The sequence below is a fragment of the Psittacula echo genome (genome assembly GCF_963264785.1).
Source record: "Psittacula echo genome assembly, chromosome: 4".
NCBI classification, from domain to species: domain Eukaryota; kingdom Metazoa; phylum Chordata; class Aves; order Psittaciformes; family Psittacidae; genus Psittacula; species Psittacula echo.
The window spans coordinates 50,499,818-50,517,113 of record NC_137738.1 but is presented as its reverse complement, the minus strand read 5'-3'; the positions used below and the strand labels follow the sequence as shown (position 1 = coordinate 50,517,113).

The 17,296-nt window shown below is 39.4% G+C and overlaps 1 protein-coding gene across 1 annotated transcript in view; it reads left to right on the top strand.

The window, feature by feature from the left end:
• LAMA2 (laminin subunit alpha 2) overlaps positions 1-17,296 on the top strand; it is a gene marked incomplete at its 5' end in the record, with an annotated part of 387,284 nt that overhangs the window by 308,212 nt on the left and 61,776 nt on the right. Inside the window, 4 exons of the mRNA XM_080616795.1 lie at positions 1,206-1,322; positions 2,764-2,927; positions 6,483-6,621; positions 16,126-16,228. Coding sequence (XP_080472921.1) covers positions 1,206-1,322; positions 2,764-2,927; positions 6,483-6,621; positions 16,126-16,228 — 523 coding nt within the window. The remainder of the gene's footprint in view (positions 1-1,205; positions 1,323-2,763; positions 2,928-6,482; positions 6,622-16,125; positions 16,229-17,296) is intronic.

Below are 17,296 nucleotides of genomic sequence, written 5' to 3'. Positions count from 1 at the left end.
CATCTTCCTCCACAACCCCTGGGAAGAAGACTGAAGGGGGGTATGTGGATATTACTGACTAATAAATCAAGTTCTATCCTCTGTAGTTACTAGCTGTTATAAATGATCTCCCTCATAGCAAAGGGGTCTGCTTGGAATTTAATTTAAATTGCAGAGACTTAAAGAGGATATTATACTGTACATTAACAAGCATTTAACAAAGACATAAAGAGCAAAGTCAACCTAATGAAGACAAATGTTTCAACTCTTTGTATCTCAATGAGCTTTTGCCTCATGCACAGTGATGAGGTTAGAGTTCTGAGACCTCTGTTCTCAGCAGAGATTTGTGGGCTTGACTGAATTAAAGAAATACAGTGCTGTAAAGAATTTAGGTGATCTCTGTTCTGTGCATTTTCTTCCCAAAGGTGGATGGATAAATGTCAGAGAAATTACCTGCTTTCTCAGTTTTTACAATATTCTCTGCATCACAAATATCACAGTGCCTGCATGCATCCTTTCCAGCAGTCCTGCCTATTTACCTGCCTACCAGTTGTTTTGAGGGTTTTTTTGCTTTATTTTGACCCTGTTCTGACCAAGAAGCCCGCAGAGCACACTGACCACTAGAATGCCATGGTCTCCTGTCAAACTAATCTGTGATACTCAATGGATCTTGCACAGGAAATTGACAGTTTCTTATTCAGAAATCCATTCTTACTACAGAAAATACACAGTATTTTCAGTAATTAGAAAATCAAGAATCATAAGTTTGCTCCAAACCATCATCTCTTATTTTATATTCAGTAGTTAGTGAAACACCAGTGGAGATAAACAGGAAAGCAGCAGAATATTTTGATAAATTTTGTCTTGATAGCCAGAGAAGATCATTGTCAAAATGAGGAACTTGCACATGTCCATAAAGATTAGGATTTCTAACTTTTCTGATTCATTTTGCAGTAGTGCTACAGTCAGTTGCCTCTGTTAGAGAGCAACAAAAAACCTACCATGTAAGACATGGACACAGAGCTGGAGACCAGAGGACAAAGGAAAAATACATTATATGTGCTTTATTGTTGTCACTGTCCTTGCTCTGAAAGCTCAGAGGATGCCAGAAGTGGTATTGTGGCATGGTGCCAAAATGCAGTCTTCTATTGGGATGCTAGTATTTGAACTGGCCTCCCATTCAAGTAAATAACTCATCTTTCTGTTTGTGTGCACGCACTCTGTAGAAGAAAAAGCAAGCTGTAGAAGACGGCAGACAAGACGTTGAAAAGATCCTGCAGGAAGGGAATGTTGTCCTTAACGAAGCCAACAAACTTGCAAATGAAATCAGCTTAGCTATAGAGGTGAGTGTTTTATCATCCTTATCTGAGAATTACTACAGCAAAACATCATTATGGAAGCAAAATAGATAATTAAAGTAACACCTGATTTTTCTTTTACTTTATCAATGTTGGAATATTTGATTTGGAAGAAACCATTTTTCCATTGCTGTATGGCTGAAAAGCTAATCTAGTATATAAAAATTATTAACTTTGAGGTTCAAGTGAATCACTGGATTGCATAAAGAGATAGCTCATACTTTTCCATGGACTCTGCCTTCTTTTATAAATATGGTCTTCTGATTGTGGTACTGACTTTATCTTTAGAATTGCAGATACAGTGGACCCATTCACAAGCTCACTGCAACTACTAGATGTAGATTTATCTGCACAAAAACTCTGTGTGCATATCAGAAGGAAACTCCTTGAGAAGTAATCTGTTGCCTATGGCAACAATTTTAAGTCTAGATAGGTCAGGGAGAGAAGAGGACTGCATTCTCATTTTACATAATCTGGAGATGAACTTTTTTACAAGGGCATGTAGTGACAAGACAAGGGGGGATGACTTGAAACTGAAAGAAGATAGATTTAAAGCAGATATTAGAAAAAAACTCTTCAATATGAAGGTGGTGAGGCACTGGCACAGGTTGCCCAGAGTTGTGGATGCCCCATTCCTGGAATTGTTCAAGCCCAGGATGGATGGGGCTTTGAGCAACCTGGTCTAGTTGCAGGAGGGTTGGAGCTAGATGATCCTGAAGGTCCCTTCCAACCCAAACTATTCTATGATTCTATGATAACACTTTTGAAAATTGTACCTTAAAGGTTTTTCTGATCAGTACCTTGGCTACAGCAAAAAAAAAATAACCAAACCTTGAAATATCACTGGTTCTGGAAATAACTTCCAGCTTGCATTGAAGATTGTTATAATGAATGGAAAAATGCCTCGTGGAGAATTGTGAAAGGAAACACTTTTAGACAGCTTATGGAACAGGAAAGGCAGGTCTTCCAAAAAAGTATAGTTCTTATTAAGATACTAAGGAAAAATACAGTGAGGTCACTCAAACTGTCCTGAAACATGAAAATTCTGTCACTGGTTAGTTATTATTGTGGAGCATAATGGCAGTTTAGTCTAACTATGTACACATCTACATTTAGGAAAGAAATCCAAATTAGAGTTTATAAGCTTTTAAACTGTGCAGTGCCTTAATTGTAAAATAAAATATTCTACTCTGCTCAAGAGAGGCAAGTAACTCTTAGAATATTGTTTTGTCTCCCCTCTGCTCTCCAGTCCAACCATTTCTTTATTGTTTCCGTATTAGTTCCCTGAAGTCTTATTTCATGGGTAAGTTATGACACAATACCTCAACAGGAAAACTAAATAAATAAATAAATGCATATATATATGTAAAGGGCTGCAGAGTGCCTGCATTCAGCTGATTAAAGGCCTTTCTTTTGCCATTTGCAGTATGTAGAAGGCGTTGCAGATAACATACAGTCAATGTCTGATCAGCTGAATGATAAAATAAACGATTTATCACAAGAAATCCAAGACAAGATGCTTCCAGAAAAGGTGTTGCAAGCTGAGAACCATGCAGCCCAGCTGAATGAATCATCTGCAATACTAGATGGGTAAGGCAGCTGTCCATCAGTAATGATAAAATCATGAAGCAGGTTTGTTAAATTGCGTGACAAAAACTGAAGGGTGTTTTTAGACTTTGACATCTGTCACTGGGACTATAAAAATAACCAGTGTTCTATACAAGTATACAACTATTCAGTTGGTTAATTTGTGTATGTATCTCTTGTAAACTGTTCCATATATCTTGTGGTGCTTATAGGCTGCATGAACTGCAAACAGTGCCCTCAGATGAACTCATAACACAGTTTAACTTACCATATGCTTACTGCTGTGTTGATATGAAAGAAATTGAACTTCATCTTACAGAGCTCACTATATGTTTTCATAAACATTTGTTAAAAATGAGCAGTATTTTCATTCTTAAGATGACCATTTAGTAAGAGACCCTTATCATGGAGCTAATTTTTTTTACAGTCAGAAATCCCCTTTAGTGACAGATCGTAACCCCTCTAGTGACTTCAAACACTCTCTCAAAATCAATAAGTGTCATGGGCCAAAATGCTGAAATGTAATTACAGAATCTTCAGTTTCTGTTTACCACTGTCACATTCCTAAATACAAATGAGAATTACAATGCCCTGGGTTTATATGACCACAGAAATGGTCTTTATATGAGTTTCGGAAATAATGATGCTTTTCTATTCATCATGAATATAGTTTCCTGGAAAGAATAGAAGAAAAGAAGGGGTTTGGTTCGTTTGGGGTTTGTTGGGGCTTGGAGGGGTGTCTTTTGTTTCATTGCATTTTTTTGCATTTAAGAAGGCAAGCCATAAATAGTAAGTGTAATTTGCAACAGTAATACCCAGAAATAGATCGTGGATGTTCTGCCTTTTGGAACTCATCCCCGTCATAGCTTCAGAGTTTTATTTTCTCAAAAGCACAACATGAATAAAAAAATTGAGATTTTTTTTTTTAACATCAATGATATGCTCCTTTTTTGCTGCTTACATCTTTTATATCTACCTGAAGACTTCAGTATCCCAAAAACTTGTGGGCAGATGCTTAACACACTTTTTTTTCTTGACAGAATCTGTGATTTTGAGGAAAAGGCACAGAATTACCTCTGATAAAGTGTCTGATACTTGCAGAATTACTGGCTTCATATACAGTGTAGTCATACTGCTATAGATACTCAGTTTACTTTATGTTTTGAGAAGTACATAAAATAATGTTAGCTGTGGTTTCCTGAGTAAAAAGGATTTGAAAGGGACTGTTTCTAGAAAAGCATAACTTTTGTAAATGGTACATGCACTGTCTGATTAGAACATGTCAGTTTTGTGGTGCACCCCTGGTCTAAAATAGGTGACTTGTGTCACATCCAACCACAGTCCTCAGTTTGGATATAAATACCCAAATACATGGAAAGTTGGCATGGAAGAACTAAGAAGTAGAGAACATGTAGACAAAAACCAATATTTTGCCTCCCTAATGAAACGTTGGCAAGACATATTTTGAGATAGAGGTTTTTAACTATGCTACATAGACATTTTTATGAGTGTGTGCAGTTGCTTCTTAATGCAAGTTGACAAGCTGGCCTTAAAGACCTTAGGGTAGTATTTAAAGTCGCATTCACTGTGGTATAACAGTACTGTGTATACATCTATCTGATCCAGACATCAGCCTCAATTTCTTAAGATATACAATAAAAAATACAAAAGCAAGGTCATTAAAAATATATCTAAAAGGAAATTGTTCAAAATCAAAATTTATAATGTGGTCAGATAGATACATAACTTCAAAAGACAAAGAAATTCCAAGGTCTGATATAATCCTCCATCAGAATGGGAGCTGACTTCATGCATTGACATCAGTCATACTTTACAGGAATATGCAGTCTCAATCTGTTTTAAGAATTCAAAAAGTAATCTATCTTCACAACTGGCACTTGAGCGTCTTTCAGTTAATACTACATTTGCTGAAAAATAGAATTTCATCTTACAGGAGAAGTTGAAGGAGACTTCTTTCTCTCCAGCCACCCCCTAAGGCTTCAAATAGTATACTGATTGAAAGTGAGGACATTCTCTGAAGACTTAGAACATGGAACAGTTCATGAATTTAACCTAGAAAAAAATTATTTTTCCTGTATACAAGGAGGTATTAGTATAGGCTTTAGTAAACGTTACTGGCATTCGGCAAATTTAGTTTGGTTCCCTACTAGCCAGAGTGGATATAAACTGTATTTGTAAGTAGTACTTGAGCTACTAGTTAGATAGGTATTCTGGGCTGTGCATTTCTCAAACAGAGCATCACAAAAACTTACTGTAGCCTAATGAGCTCCATCTGTACTTGAAGCTATGCTTTTCCAGGAGTGTTGCAGAGGCAGCTCAGTCATACTGTTTCTGCAGTAGCCTAAAGGGAATCTCTTTCCCTCTATTAACTACATGTGGAGTCCAGGGAGCATACCTTCTGTCCCCTTTGTCTTTCCTGTTGCATTTTTTAGAAATCATTAACTACTCAATGAAGCAAAGATTAAAGCCCAGCTGTCCCAGTTCCTCAGAGAATTACCAGGTTAGAGAATGAATTGCTCTTTCTTCCACACACACTGTCTCAATGACTAAATATTTTATACAAGCTGGAACAGGTCCAGCAGGAGTAATTTCTGCCTCCTTTATATTTCTATACACCTTGATGGCCAGAGACTTTCCAGAGAGGCAGAAATCCAAGTTCAAATCTGTTGTTATCCAATTCAAGTGGGAATTGTAGCCCATTTACCCATTATTCAGGAAAAGCATCGTAAGCATCAGACATAATATATACTGAGCTAGATGTCTTCAGGCTAATTCCATAGGTGCAGTACTCGTTTGTAGAAAATATTTGAATATATCATGCAGAGAAAATGCAAGAAAAGTAATTTCTTCAGCCTGCTGGCTTGAAGTTCCCATGGAAGGGGTTTAGCTCAGCTCCAGCCTACGCACCAGGGAATATTAGTTGTTTATAATTGCCTTGTGATCTAATTATTATTTTTAGAATTTATTGTTTCCTATAAATACAACATCCCATTCAATATAAAGCATTATTGTTTATGTTCTTCATTTTGGTCAGCAAAATTAACATTTAGGATTTAGACAATGAGATCTCCTCCAAAGCTGGCATTTCTGTGTTTAGCAGCCAGACCAAGAAATTAGGTGTTCAGAGAGTCTACTTTAAAGTGTGCTTGTGATAGTCCCCCATGTTTATTCAGTGCAGAATTCATTGAGTTGCGTGCCTCAACACATAACCTAGAAACCCACATTATGAATATATGTTATCCGAATTATATTGTTAAGCACTACATCTTTTCTCAGTGTCTGCTCCATTTTTAGCTCATAGAACCTGTTTTAGCTACCATTGGTTTTTTATGTCTTTCTACACAGATAAAAAATTAATTCCATTGAGCACATGATGCCAGAACTCCTGAAATCTCAAGAGAAGCATTTCTGTCTAAAAAAATGTTTTAGAAATAGCCTTAGAAATACAGGCTGTTGGGTTTGAAAAAGTAGGATACTATGTTCTGTTGAGCTCTGATAGCAGGTTTAATGGTGTGTTTACTTTTTCCATACCAACAGAATCCTTGCTGAAGCCAAAAACCTCTCTTTCAATGCCACGCTTGCTTTCAATGCTTATACTAATATCAAGGATGGCATAGATGAAGCTGAAAAGGTTGCCAAGGAAGCCAAGACTCTTGCAAATGAAGCTATGCAAGCGGTAAGAAAAATAAATAAATTGTGGAAAAAGGCTTATATTTTCTGTGGAACTGTTTTGCCAGCTTATGACTTTATAAAGAGACCCCTGACACCATAGATTCTTGTGTTGAGATCAGAAAGCTATGCCCCTGTCAGAGCTACATGGACCTTTAGACTACATCCCGATTTGTTCCTAACTCCTGCTCCTTGTTTTCCTTTCCTCTTTGGTTTACTATTCTTCTTCCCTCTGTCTTCCACATTTCAATTTCTGTCTGTGTCTCAAGCCAACAGCTTTGAGTCACGAGTGTAGGTCATTTGATACTCAGTAAAGCTAGTTTATACTTAAGGAATGTTTTGTGCGCATTTAAGGAACTCCATACCTTAATTAACCTTTCACCCTTCAGTTCCATGAAAATGAGCAGGGACACTTCTCTGCACACAGGATAAACTGTGTACATTCTAGAAATGGAGAATTATAGGAGGAGAGAAGGAAGTTTTATTCTTAGAAGCCATACAGTTTCTTTTGTGAACTCTGCTGGTTTTCAAGAGAAATCTTATTCTCACTATGATGTACTGCATGCAAATTTTTGAAGAAAGTGGAGAGAACTTCTGCAAATAGGATTATAAGGTAAAGACAGCCTGAGCAGTAACGAGGAACTTGGTTCCTTAACGTGGATACTGTGAGCAGAAAACATTCTGAGCATAGCCGGGATTAATTTTTATGTCAAATATCGAAGACTTAATGGCTAATTTGTAGAAGGTGGTCAGAGAGCAGCTGACATGCATTTCACAGGCACACAGACACACAAGGAAATGACAATATAATATGAAATTGCCAGACTCTATATTTGATGCAGAAACAGATGAATGAAAGCAACTTGTAGTTACAGCACTTGTGCATGAATAAAGGTAGCTTGCAGATAGCTGATTCAGTCAAATGGATTATGAGAACAGCAAAAGCAATCACATGCTGTAAAGGTCTGTATTTAGGAGAGGGATAAAGTGATCGAGCCACTGCACAAAAAAAATAATATTTTTAGGCTGTTTGCATTGTCAATTTCTATTTCAAAGAACACTAATTACTGTATTTCTCTCTTGATGAAAAAATTTCACTTCACACATTAGTATGCTCTGTAAATACTTATTTGTTTCACTGGAACTCCTAATTACAGTGCAGAAGTAAATAAGGAGCTGTGGGTTTTTTTTCTTATTAGGATGTAATACAGGTAATTATCTTTTGCTCTTTGATGACTTGCAGTGAGTAAGGCAGGCAGCTGTTTCAAGGATTGAATAGTAAAAATAGACACATAGAGCAGTCAAGAAACAAAGCAAGTAATTACAATATGGCTATCAAAGAGTATATATCAGATGGAGATTATACCATGGAAAGCGGATAGATAATTTTAAAGGGATGGAGGTGAAAATGGATAATATGATGGAAATAGAGGCAAGTGAATAGCAAAGAAGAAGACTAAGATATTATTTAGGTGAGGTTTTAAGCATCTTCACTGCATGTATTCATTAGCGGGAGCTTGGTTTTTGTAATGAGCTGTATATGTGTAACAGGAATCTGATTGATAAAGAAGAGAAAAGAGAGAGCTGCTGCTTTTTAAATGTAATTGGCTTGATAGAGAGTAGAAGTAATCAGTGGTTTGCCATCAAAGTGCTGCAGAGCAAGGTAGATTTTTTAATTTGGTAAATGGTCATGTGACAATTTTTGACCAGCTTTTAAAAAAATGGTTTAGTTGTGAAGTTCTGTTATCATTTCACTCTTCTATTTTTTTTATTTTTATGCAAAGACTGGAGTATGTTTGCTTGTCATAAGTGAAGAGCTCAACTGCTAACTGGGTAAATCAGGCCGCCTCTTTCTGCAAGCCCCAAGGAATCTACTTTTAGCTGAGCTTCAGCATGAGAGTGGGAGTACAGCCTCACTTGGAGCTGACTGGAGCACGGTGGTTCAAGCACTCTCCTAGAAGGCAGCATTTGTGAATTTGAGCTCCCTCAGACTCAGAAGCCCCTAGATATTGTGTCACTTCCTTTTTGAGAAAATGCTTTTTGGGACCTTGTGTAGGAGACAGAAACCATGTGTTTTGCCTTCCTTTTGGAAGATGGAGCCATGTTATTTTCTTTATGAGAGCAGTTTTGGGTGCCAGATTTCTGTAAGACTCTGATCTCCAGATGCTGGGAGATAATGGAGAGAAGTGCTGTAGCTCACATGTATCCATGAGCCTAGCCTTTCCCATTGACCAGTTAAAATGTTGAGGTAGGCGGATTGAAGGTTTCCCAATGGCAGCAAGCTGGTGCATGAACTAGAGATGGTAGGGAAAGGACTGAGTTTTAGATTAGACCGTGTATGTCACTGGAATGAATAATTTACAAGAATCTTAGTGATATCTCAGAGGAGTTTTGATTTTTGGTTCGTAATGGGAAAATTATTTTGATTTCAAATTAAGCTAATGTTGCTAAAAGCAAGAACAAAAAAATGCTTAAAATCCATTGTAATTACAGGAAGCCTGATAAATGACTGGAAAAAATGTATTAAAAATATGATAGAAAAAATCATCATTTTATGATGGATTTACTTTCCCATTTAAAAACAAAATTAATTTATCACAGATGAAAAATGTCTAGCATTCAAGCAGCTTCAGCATCCCGTTACTTAATCAAGGCAGTAACTGACTGAAAAGTGGAGTCATGTTAACAGATCCAGCTTTAAGAGCCTGACCGTTTACAATACATCTTGGAAAAATGTGATTATTCTTAGGCATTTTAGAGAGGGCTTATAGGGTAGTAACTGGAACCACAGGCAACATGTTATGTCCTAAGTAACTCCTTCTTTGCTTTTGACTTTCTTTGTAGTGGTACCCCAACAGTTATGTTGGCTGTCTAGGTTTCCTTATGTGGTAATGGCATAAAGGTGCCTAGCCATCCTCCTTGTGAGGTTGTCCTGAGGTGCAAATCATTTGTAACATATTGGAACTTCAGAATGCTCATCCATCTTTAGGAGGACTAAAGTAGCCCTAACTCTTGCACAGGCAAAAACTTCTCAGGATATAAGTGTTTGTGGGGGAAAAAAAAAAAAAAAAGGATAAGGCAGAACTATTTTTAACTGATGCGAGTTAGCATTTAGGTCTGTAAAATACCTTCTGTGTTTGTAAGTTCAAGTAAGTTCAAAACTGTACCAGTGCATTTACATTCGTGCTTGGAGCTGTACCTGAGCCAGTGACCAAAACCATGTCATAGATTTGGACAACATGATGCCTACTTCATGTTTACATCCAGTCATGAATCCTCAGGAAAAATTCCTCAATGCAAAGTCCCAGCAATTCTCAGCCTTATGTGTTCAGACCCTGATCAGCATGTGCCATCAGGGACATCTTCACAATGCTGTGACTATGGCTGATGTTATTCTAACTTGCAGATGTAGAATATTTCCCTGTTAATGTGGTAAGTCAGTGATTCACACAGTCATTCCTGGGAGATACGGAGGGATCTCCTCCATCCCAGGAGAATGCCATAACCTACCAGGCTATGGGCTGAACTGAAATCTTTCTACCCCTCCTGCAGTAGCTGACCTGTTTGGCAAAAAGAGAATTCAAAGTTGATTCAAATACCAGGAAAAGGAAGACAAAATTCCTAAATTCTTTCCTTACCTGAAGTTGTCTGTTAATTATCAGATCATAGACTTTTTCTGTAATTTGTTAGATGCTTTTCTTTTGCTGTGAAATTTTGCTAAAATTTTTGCAAACCCATTCCATGGATAGGAAAAACCAGACCATTAAGGATGATCTATAGTTTCAGTGGCAGCATATTGCATTTTAATATTATTGTAGCACTTATGCCTCTAAACCACAATTGGGATGATTGCATTGTTTGGTTACATAATGAGATCTGCCATAGGATGCTACATGCAGTCAAGCTACGCAGAGGTGGGAGGGAAGGGAATATGAAGGAGGGCACAGGGAGAGGAAGGTCCTTTCCCTAGGTTATGGATGCTCTGGAAGAGGCAGAAGTAGAACAAATGAAATTCCTGGGATCCTGCAATTTTTCAATTTATCTTGAATCACAAGGGGGTTTTTTGGGTTTTTTTTTTAATTTTGGTTGATTGGTTGGGTTTTTTTACAGTGGGTGTCCCAATTTAGAAAATAATATCAGAGACCCTTGGCTGTCAGCCTTATTAAATCATAAAGGGGTTCATCATAGAATCATAGAATAGTTAGGGTTGGAAAGAACCTTAAGAACATCTAGTTCCAACCCCCCTGCCATGGGCAGGGACACCTCACACTAAACCATGCTACCCAAGGCCTCATCCAACCTGGCCTTGAACACCGCCAAGGATGGAGCATTCACAACCTCCCTGGGCAACCCATTCCAGTGCCTCACCACCCTTACAGTAAAGAATTTCTTCCTTATATCCAATCTAAACTTCCCCTTTTTAAGTTTGAACCCATTACCCCTTGTCCTGTCACTACAGTCCCTAATGAAGAGTCCCTCCCCAGCGTCCTTGTAGGCCCCCTTCAGATACTGGAAGGCTGCTATGAGGTCTCCACGCAGCCTTCTCTTCTCCAGGCTGAACAGCCCCAGCTTTCTCAGCCTCTCTTCATACGGGAGGTGCTCCAGTCCCCTGATCATCCTCGTGGCCATCCTGTGGACTTGTTCCAACAGTTCCATGTCCTTTTTATGTTGAGGACACCAGAACTGCACACAATACTCCAAGTGAGGTCTCACGAGAGCAGAGTAGAGGGGCAGGATCACCTCCTTCGACCTGCTGGTCACGCTCCTTTTGATGCAGCCCAGGATACAGTTGGCTTTCCGGGCTGCGAGCGCACACTGCCGCTGGCTCATGTTCATTTCCTCATCGACCAACACCGCCAAGTCCTTCTCTGCAGGGCTGCTCTGAATCTCTTCTCTGCCCAACCTGTAGCTGTGCCTGGGATTGCTCCGACCCAGGTGTAGGACCTTGCACTTGGCATGGTTAAACTTCATAAGGTTGGCATCAGCCCACCTCACAAGCGTGTCGAGGTCCCTCTGGATGGCATCCCTTCCCTCCAGCATATCAACCAAACCACACAGCTTGGTGTCATCGGCCAACCTGCTGAGGGCGCACTCAATCCCACTGTCCATGTCACCGACAAAGATGTTGAACAAGATCGGTCCCAACACCTATCCCTGAGGGACACCACTCGTTAGAGGTCTCCAGTTGGACATCGAGCCATTGACCACAACTCTTTGCGTGTGGCCATCCAGCCAGTTCTTTATCCACTGAGTGGTCCACCCATCAAATTGATGTCTCTCCAATTTAGAGACAAGGATGCCATGTGGGACAGTGTCGAAGGCTTTGCACAAGTCCAGGTAGATGACATCAACTGCTCTGCCCATGTCCATCAGTTTCGTAGCCCCATCATAGAAGGCCACCAAATTGGTCAGGAAGGATTTCCCCTTAGTGAAGCCATGCTGGCTGTCACCAAGCACCTCCTTGTCTTTCATGTGCCTCAGCATTTCTTCCAGGAGAATCTGCTCCAAGATTTTGCCAGGCACAGAGGTGAGACTGACTGGTCTGTAATTCCCCAGGTCATCCTTTTTGCCCTTCTTGAAAATGGGGGTTATATTTCCCTTCTTCCAGTCATCGGGAACTTCACCTGACTGCCATGATTTTTCAAATACAATGGACAGTGGCTTAGCAACTTCATTCGCCAGCTCTTTCAGGACCCGCAGATGGATTTCATCAGGTCCCATGAGCTTGTATACGTTTAGGTTTTTAAGATGGTCTCAAACCAGATCCTCTCCTACAGTGGGCCTAGGGTCTTCATTCTCACAGTCCCTGCGTCCGCCTTCCAAGACTTGGGTGGTGCGGTCAGAGACTTTGCCAGTGAAGACCGAGGCAAAGAAGTCATTAAGAACCTCAGCCTTCTCCAAATCCAGAGTAGCCAGTTACACAGTATCACAGTATGCTAGAGATTGGAAGGGACCTCAAAAGATCATCTAGTCCAATCCCCCTGCCAGAGCAGGAACACCTAGATGAGGTTACACAGGAATGTGTTCAGGCAGGTTTTGAATGTCTCCAGAGAAGGAGACTCCACAACCCCCCTGGGCAGCCTGTTCCAGTGTTCCGTCACCCTCACTGAGAAGAAGTTTCTTCTCAAGTTTAAGTGGAACCTCTTGTGTTGCAGTTTGTACCCATTACCTCTTGTCCTATCATTGTTTGCCACTGAGAAGAGCCTGGCTCCATCCTCGTGACACTCCCCCTTTATATATTTATATACACTAATAAGGTCACCCCTCAGTCTCCTCTTCTCCAAACTATAGAGACCCAGCTCCCTCAGCCTTTCCTCATAAGGGAGATGCTCCACTCCCTGAATCATCTTAGTTGCCCTGCGTTGGACTCTCTCCAGCAGTTCCCTGTCCTTCTTGAACTGAGGGAACCAGAACTGGACACAATATTCCAGATGTGGTCTCACCAGGGCAGAGTAGAGGGCAAGGAGAACCTCTCTTGACTTACTGACCACCCCCCTTCTAATACACCCCAGGATGCCATTGGCCTTACTGGTCACAAGGGCACAGTGCTGGCTCATGGTCATCCTGCCGTCCACTAGGACCCCCAGGTCCCTCTCCCCTACACTGCTCTCTAACAGGTTGCTCCCCAGCCTATACTGGAACCTGGGGTTGTTCCTGCCCAGATGCAGGACTCTACACTTTCCCTTGTTATATTTCATCAAGTTATTCCCTGCCCAACTCTCCAGCCTGTCCAGGTCTCGCTGGATGGCAGCACAGCCTTCTGGCGTGTCAGCCACTCCTCCCAGCTTAGTGTCATCAGCAAACTTGCTGACAGTACACTCAATTCCCTCATCTAAATCATTGATGAAGATATTAAATAATACTGGTCCCAGTACTGACCCTTGAGGCACTCCACTAGATACAGGCCTCCAACTAGACTCCGCCCCATAGACTACAACTCTCTGGCTTCTGTCCTTCAGCCAGTTTGCAGTCCACCTCACTACCTGATCATCCAGACCACACTTCCTCAGTTCAGCTGTGAGGATGCTGTGGGAGACTGTGTCAAATGCTTTGCTGAAGTCAAGGTAGACCACATCCACCGCTCTGCCATCATCCATCCACAATGTTATTTCCTCATAAAAGGCTATGAAGTTGGTCAAGCATGACTTCCCCTTGGTAAAGCCATGTTGACTGCCCCTCATAACCCTCTTATCCTTGACATGCCTTAAGATGGCACCAAGGATAAGGTGTTCCATCACTTTCCCAGGGATGGAGGTGAGGCTGACCGATCTATAGTTACCCAGGTCCTCCTTCTTGCCCTTTTTGAAGACTGGAGTGACATTTGCTTTCCTCCAGTCCTCAGGCACCTCTCCCGTTTCCCAAGACTTGGTAAAGATGATGGAGAGTGGTCTAGCAATGACTTCCACCAGTTCCCTCAGCACCCGAGGGATATCAGTTTTCCTGATATCATCCGAAGGGGGCCTACGTTGTAAACCAAAAACGTTGTAAATCAAAATCATGATCTGGGCTTGCCACAAGCACAAAAACCTGCCTCACACAAAGCCAGAATATGTTTGGTTTTTTCATTATTGCTTTCATCATAACACATTTTCTCATGAGCCACAAGAAAAACTAGCAAAAAAAAGTATGTTTTACATCAGATGTCTTGATTAATCCTCCCTTTCAGAATTATTTTAAAATAAATATAAAATATAGCTTTTAATCAGTACAAGTGTATTTGTCTCTGGAGGGCTCTTCTAGTATTAACTTTATGTTGAAATCTGTTTCTGACTGATTGTGAGTACATGCCTTATTATTGTCCCTGATTTGATTAACTTCTTGGTTTTGTATTGTAGACCTGGCTTTCCATATAATTTTATTGCATATAAACTGTCAGTCAATCATTCCTAGTTATTTAATAATAATAGTCTTTATTTCTGAAGTCCATGGTCACAGAGTTATCATACCCTGGGTTCTGTTGCTAATGGGAAAACAATTATAAAAGGGTTATCTGATTTGACAGGTGCATCTGCCACAAAATCTGGCCAAACATTCTTCCTTCAGGAACATTCTTCTGCTCAATTGGATGGCCTATTTTATTTTTTTTTTCCTCTTTCCCCTGCATTTGTATGTATTTTTTCTGTTACCAATGCTACTTGTGTTACATGATAATCTACAAAAAACTTAATTTTGTTCATCTTTCGAATGTATAGTTTTTGTTGATGTTGAAAGGATTTTGTGTACACATATTTCAGGTGAGCTTGGAAATATAGCAGTCTTACTGGCATTACTTGTGAAAATCACTTAGCATGTGATGAAAGCTAAACATACATCCTGTATGAATACAAGGAATCTTTAATAACTATATCCCTGTGACATAGCAACATATGCCATAAGATATCCTGTTACAAAAATGTGGTTCTGAATTTCGAAAGTATCCAAAACGTTCCCTCAAACAAAAAGTAATGGGCACATGCAATATATGAACTTCACAGTATAGCTGAAAACCAATGAAGATTCAGTGGTATGCAAAATATCACCTCTGGGCTTGCTCATTATATAAATAATGAATAGCAATAATAACTGTGTCATTTAATTGACACACAGTTAATTTTTTAGTATATGAATCTGCCCTGGAAAATGAAAGGTGCTGCTTAATTACATACCAGTTGCAAGGCTATGACCCATGACTAATATAGAATGTTATCTGGCTGTCTGGTGTATTCTCAAAGAAATGTACTCAGTATGATGTGTGACCTGAGTTCAGTCTTATAAACTGAACAGTAAGTGGTTCAGAACCTAGAGCATTTCCTACCAACTGAAATACTAATCTAATTTAGAAAAAATCATTCTATTGGTTAATCCCTGCACTGAAGATAAAGATGGATGTTTTTCAAAAGAAAGACATTTAGGTAGCATGATATAATGAAGGATGGTTATTTAGTAGTAACACTTTTTCAGATTAACGGCAGTTTGCCCTTCTTCTTAAACACTTTTCTTTCATTTATTTTATATAATATTTTCTTTACTAACCTAACAGTTACCATTCTTGAATTTAACCACAAATGAATCTCTATTGTCAGTGTTAGAGTCTGGATCATCAAATCCAGTCTGGCTTCTAAAGGTGCTGTAGCTGCCGTTAGGGAGGAATACTGTATTGCATAATGTTGTGTCAATAGCTGAAGGGGAAAACCCATGTTTAAGTTGAAATATCTTTCTTTGGTTTGGACCTAGAGTCAAAGTTTTGCTCCTAGAGTCAAACCTGTTTCTTTAACTCTGTGAACATTTTCTCTTTTTATTAAAGTTATCACTGGTATTACAAAGGAGATCTGGCTTCCCATAAAAATAAAAGGATATTAAGTAGAGATTTTTTTGTGTGTGTCTTGTAGACCAGTATAATGACAATGGGATATAATTCAAAGAACACTGACATTCACTTAGAATTTTGATGACTGTTCAGTTAGATCATCTTTGTATATCTTTTATAACTTCAGACTTTCCTGTATGTATAACACTGCTTGTTTGTCTACAGACATCTGATCCTCAAGGATCATTGAAGGACGGTGCCAAGAGCTCTCTCCAGAAAAGCTTCAGGGTCCTTAACGAAGCCAAGATGTTAGAAAATGATGTTAAAGGTATGTGCAGTAAATGACATTCAGGCCCATTAAATAGCAGAAAACCGTTGTGAGACTGCTATGCTTCCAGTGTGAAGATGTCATATCAGTAGGAAAAAACTGTAATTCATCATCTGATATGAAATTGAACAATGTATCAGTGAAAAAGATTCTTCTGGTTTGGGTCCAGGCATTATGCAGGGATGCTGTTCCCCTCTGTTTCTTGGACAGGAAGGCTGAGGATGGTGGCGCCTTGGTCTTCTCTTGCTAAGTACCATAAGAGCAAGAGTAAGTGGGGAGGAGAGGGGGATGGAAATACTGGTTCTGATTTACTGAATACTCTAGCAGAAAATTAGTACAAAACCCAGCATAACATTGAATTTTTATCCTTGTCAGTACTGAAGCAGGCTTTGCAATTCCAGTCAGAGATACCACATCTCTTCAGAATGCCTAGGGCATTGTGCCAGAAAAGGGAAGCATGGGGAGATAGAATTAAGATGTTTGCCAAACGGGAGGGAATTGCCAAGCATTTTCTTTAAAAATAAAAAAAAAAAAATAAAAAAAAAAAAATAAAAAAAGTAAAACTAAAAACATGTTTCTGGAGAAAAATTATTATTTTCACACACACACACAAAATATTTCTTTGTTCCTAAGGCATAAATAAATGTCTAAACACAGCTCAAATAATGAAGTTTGTAAATTCCAAACCAAATACTTTAGTTTCCTGGTGAAAATAAAGTATCTTTAATTTCTATTCAGTATTTTCCACTTGGGGAAATAAAGGCTTTATGTGTTTGATGAGATATAGAAATGTAGCAATTGATAATTCAGGTCAGATTGTGCTCATAATGTCTTTAATGCTTTCTCATCAACAAATGACAGTATTATTGGTGAATGCCATAGTGTGAGAAGGTGGACAGCAATCAGTATAGACATATATGAAGTGTTTCACGCAAACATGAGTAATCAGCTGCAGAAATACAGGATGAGCTGCGATCTTCTCTAGAAGGACACTAAAGAGAAGCATGGTTCATGTGCTGGGTCAAGGTGGAAAAAGGGTACATCACAGGAATGCAGGAATAGGAGCAT